Source organism: Priapulus caudatus, unplaced genomic scaffold, assembly GCF_000485595.1.
Source record: "Priapulus caudatus unplaced genomic scaffold, Priapulus_caudatus-5.0.1 Scaffold19, whole genome shotgun sequence".
NCBI lineage: Eukaryota > Metazoa > Priapulida > Priapulimorpha > Priapulimorphida > Priapulidae > Priapulus > Priapulus caudatus.
In genome coordinates, this window is record NW_014577080.1 from 137,112 (window position 1) to 141,370 (window position 4,259).

The 4,259-nt window shown below is 42.8% G+C and overlaps 1 protein-coding gene across 1 annotated transcript in view; it reads right to left on the reverse strand.

Annotated features, from left to right (window-relative positions):
• Positions 1-4,259, reverse strand: part of LOC106811372 — a 9,834-nt gene that overhangs the window by 558 nt on the left and 5,017 nt on the right. Inside the window, exons 3-6 of the mRNA XM_014814962.1 lie at positions 3,529-3,679; positions 2,785-2,855; positions 1,732-1,887; positions 15-207 (exon numbers count right to left, since the gene is read on the reverse strand). Coding sequence (XP_014670448.1) covers positions 15-207; positions 1,732-1,887; positions 2,785-2,855; positions 3,529-3,679 — 571 coding nt within the window. The remainder of the gene's footprint in view (positions 1-14; positions 208-1,731; positions 1,888-2,784; positions 2,856-3,528; positions 3,680-4,259) is intronic.

Consider the following 4,259-nt stretch of genomic DNA (forward strand, 5'->3'; position numbering starts at 1 on the left):
TCGGCGATGGCAGCGATAGGTTGGAGCGGTTCATGCGCGACGTGCGCATCATGTTTGGAGAGTGGTCGAGCTGGCGCAGCTGAATGTTCGGATCCTCGAGGAGCGACCGCTTCGGAGACTTGCGACGCCAGATGACGATGGCGATGATGAGGGCGAGCATGAGTAGCGAGCCGGCGACGCAGATGCCGATCATGAGCGGGAAGTAGCCTGCATCGGAAGGAACGTGTGATGAACAACGGTGAGTTAGAGAGCGCAGGTATACAATGAAGTTCCCGGGGAAGTAGCCTGCAGCGGGAGGAACGTGTGAGAACAACGGTGAGTTAGAGAGCGCAGGTATACAATGAAGTTCCCGGGGAAGTAGCCTGCAGCGGGAGGAACGTGTGAGAACAACGGTGAGTTAGAGAGCGCAGGTATACAGTGGAGTTCCCGGGGAAGTAGCCTGCAGCGGGAGGAACGTGTGATGAACAACGGTGAGTTAGAGAGCGCAGGTATACAATGGAGTTCCCGGGGAAGTAGCCTGCAGCGGGAGGAACGTGTGATGAACAACAGTGAGTTAGAGAGCGCAGGTACACAGGGGAGTTCCCGGGGAAGGAGCCTGCAGCGGGAGGAACGTGTGATGAACAACGGTGATTTAGACAGCGCATGTACACAGGGGTGTTCCCAGGGAAGTAGCCTGCATCGGGAGGAACGTGTGATGAACAACGGTGAGTTAGAGAGCGCAAGTATACAGGGGAGTTTCCGAGGAAGTAGTCTGCAGCGGGAGGAACGTGTGATGTACAACGGTGATATAGAAAGCGCAGGTATACAATAGAGTTCCCGGGGCAGTAGCCTGCAGCGGGAGGAACGTGTGATGAACAACGGTGATTTAAACAGCGCAGGTATACAGGGGAGTTCCCGGGGAAGTAGTCTGCAGCGGAAGGAACGTGTGATAAACAACGGTGAGTTAGAGAGCGCATGTACACAGGGGAGTTCCCGGGGCAGTAGCCTGCATCGGGAGGAACGTGTGATGAACAACGGTGAGTTAGAGAGCGCAGGTATACAGGAGAGTTCCCGGGGCAGTAGCCTGCAGCGAAAGGAACGTGTGATGAACAACGGTGATTTAGAGAGCGCAGGTATACAGGGGAGTTCCCGGGGAAGTAGCCTGCAGCGGGAGGAACGTATGCATGGCATATATAGATTAACAACGGTGAGTTTACAGCGCAAAGGTATACAGGGAGTTCCCGAGTCCAGATTCATCTAATCATAACTATAGTTTAATTATTAGTTCAACGTCATCTAATTACAACAATAGTTTAATTATTAGTTCAACGTCATCTAATTATAAATATAGTTTAATTATCAGCTCAACGTCATCTAATTATAACTATTGTTTAATTATCAGCTCAACGTCTAATTATAACTATAGTTTAATTATTAGTTCAACGTCATCTAACATAATTATAGTGTACCAGCGCGCATATTCGGAATTGTACTACAGATATGAAATTGAACCAGGTGCCTTACTATAGGCACAGCGGTGGTAGTCCACTGGGTTAGCCACTTGGGCTTGGGCTGAAGTAGTTAGCCGTGTCAGCCCTGAACGGCTAGGTTGAACTAGATAGTGATCTCGTGCATTTAAAACTGTATGCATAAATCGAAATTTATATCAATAACTACGTGCAGATATCAAGACTCACTGCAGCCAGCGCTTGCAGTAGCTATATCTGAATCGAAAGATAAGGATTTTCTTACATGAGGCTTCGTCGCTTACGTCTGCTTCCCCACAGTTTGGCACTCCGTCGCAGACAAGTGACGGATCAATGCAATACCGTGTGCGCACTGAGCAGATCTTCCCGTCTTTGCCGATGCAAGTTTCCCCGCCCTCGCAGTAAAATAGTGGACATTCGGCTGTCAAGAGATGACGGGTACAAAATGTTACTTTAATATTTGTTATGAGGAGAATTATTTTGCAGCTGCACTCAGACGACGCCTGCGCGTTATACTGCACTACCCGCATATATACCTGCGCATGCCCACACATACCTAGTCATAACTACACATACCTACTCATACCCGCTCACACCCCACATACCCCACTGTCTAATTTTTGTGGTAATGCGATACACTATAGTGTGATATTCGGCGAAGTAAATGCAAGCCGGATGGCTTATAGACGGTTTTTTGTGCAATCTCCTTAATGATGTTGCCACGATGAAAGCCCATGATATGAGAAATATTATCTAGCCAATTTGCATAAAATACGCATTATGTCGCTGGCAGAATTTCCGTGTGGCGGTTATGCTTTTAACTTATAGTCATTTACCATGAATAAATTGTATGTTGCGTATAAAATAAAACGTTCTATACGTTATTGTGGTTCATCCTTATGGCATGCTTCTGCTACCTACAGACGCCATCAATAGCTCCCATACTCCCTAGGCTACTCCCTACGCGCTCACACACAAGTCTTCACTTCCTCTTCCCTGCCCCGCCATAGACAGTAGTTCTAGTGCCTTAAGCACTGCATACACACCACTTCCCCCCATACACCTCACCTATCGATTGCGTAATATTATATTATCAAGAATATCCTATTTACGTGGATAGAAATGGTTTTACTACACTCGCTAGAAAGTGGCGCCACCTTCTCTTGGCTGCAGTGCATTCCATAAATCACGAGCACAACATTTAGTAGGCAATTTATGAAATGTATTAAATATTGAAAACACTTTCGCGTGGATTAATGAGACTAGTGATGGGATGCTTTGAATAATGAAATAAATTCATTTTCGCAAATTTATTCACCGTTTTTCGAGACTTCTGTCCATACTACTCTGAATCCCTTGTTACCAAGTGCCGATGGCGATGTTTGAAATCTGTAAAAGTCACATGCAATCTTTATTTTCATAAATGCTGTAGCGGAATTATTACACAGATAAAATCGTTTTAGCGCACCTTTTCACGTTTACATGCTATATGTAGCAAAATACAATTCAAGACAGTTCTATGCCAAACAAACTAAGTCTACGTGCATAGATGTATGACAGCGTAGTAAATTTTGACGTCAGTTTTAGTTTTACAGGTAATAAGTTAAATTTACAGAGACCGTTTATATCAGACCGTTTATATTTTACCGTTTACAGAGACGTTATATCATTGCATGTAAGATGTTAAACACACGGCAGTATTCATCACTACCTAATTATAATGAGAAGGGTTTGTTTTTACCTATTCAGCTCTTATAAACGGACATAAATATATATAAATAAATAAATAAATAAATAACCTACTCTTAGATTAATACGATGATTGGTATAGATTGGAACTAAATAAACCATCTTCCCACCGGAATGCTTATGATACTTATGTATAATGCAAGTCAAATAATCGTCCATCTGCTCAGCATCCAGGGCAGAACAAATTTTATTACTGCGAAACGTATTAGAATAATTGCCACTAGTAGCGCCAGACAGCGGTAGATTACCAACGTTTATGCATGCATGCGCACTCTTTATCACGATTGCGTGAAATAAGAACTGTATACAGTACTTGATGAGAACGCGATTGCGCTCCGATTCAATAGTCTTCTCAGCATCTGTAGAGTAATATTGCAGGTCCCCGCAGTACGCTTTCTTGTGCTCGTCGATGTTTCCCCTGTTAACGTAGCCGTCTATCACGGCTAGCTCTGCTTTGTTGCATTCTGCAACGTAATGAGCAACGCGTTATCCTAGACGATATCAAAAGCACACATATAAACCATATGAGCTCGTACACTAACTGTAGCATAGCTCTATCTAAAGGTGCATGTACTCGACTGTTGACATTATCAAGAGCGTATTAAGAAGGGGGACCTATCTTATTTTATTTTACTATTCGTATTACGTTTATTACTATTCTATTTACTATTATTATACTATATTATTTATATTATTATTATTATTATTATTATTTATATTATTTTATATTATTATTATTATTATTATGTTACCATTCGATATACGTTTAGGTGTTTGTACCGTATGCATGCTGTACACTGCGATAGGAAGTAGCGTCATAATTTGTAATAAAGAATTTGTATGCGAATTAGGGCGCTGATGGATATTGGGGGGAACAGGAGGAGGGCATTATAGTGTGTGCGTAAGTGAATTATGTATGTAATTGTGCGTTATATTATTATAAATTATTTTGGGACGTCAGGTATAGGCCTCTAGGCAGAACTGTTAAAGGTGAAATATAATGCAGCAATATTAAATTAAACAGCGACCAACCTATAACATCTC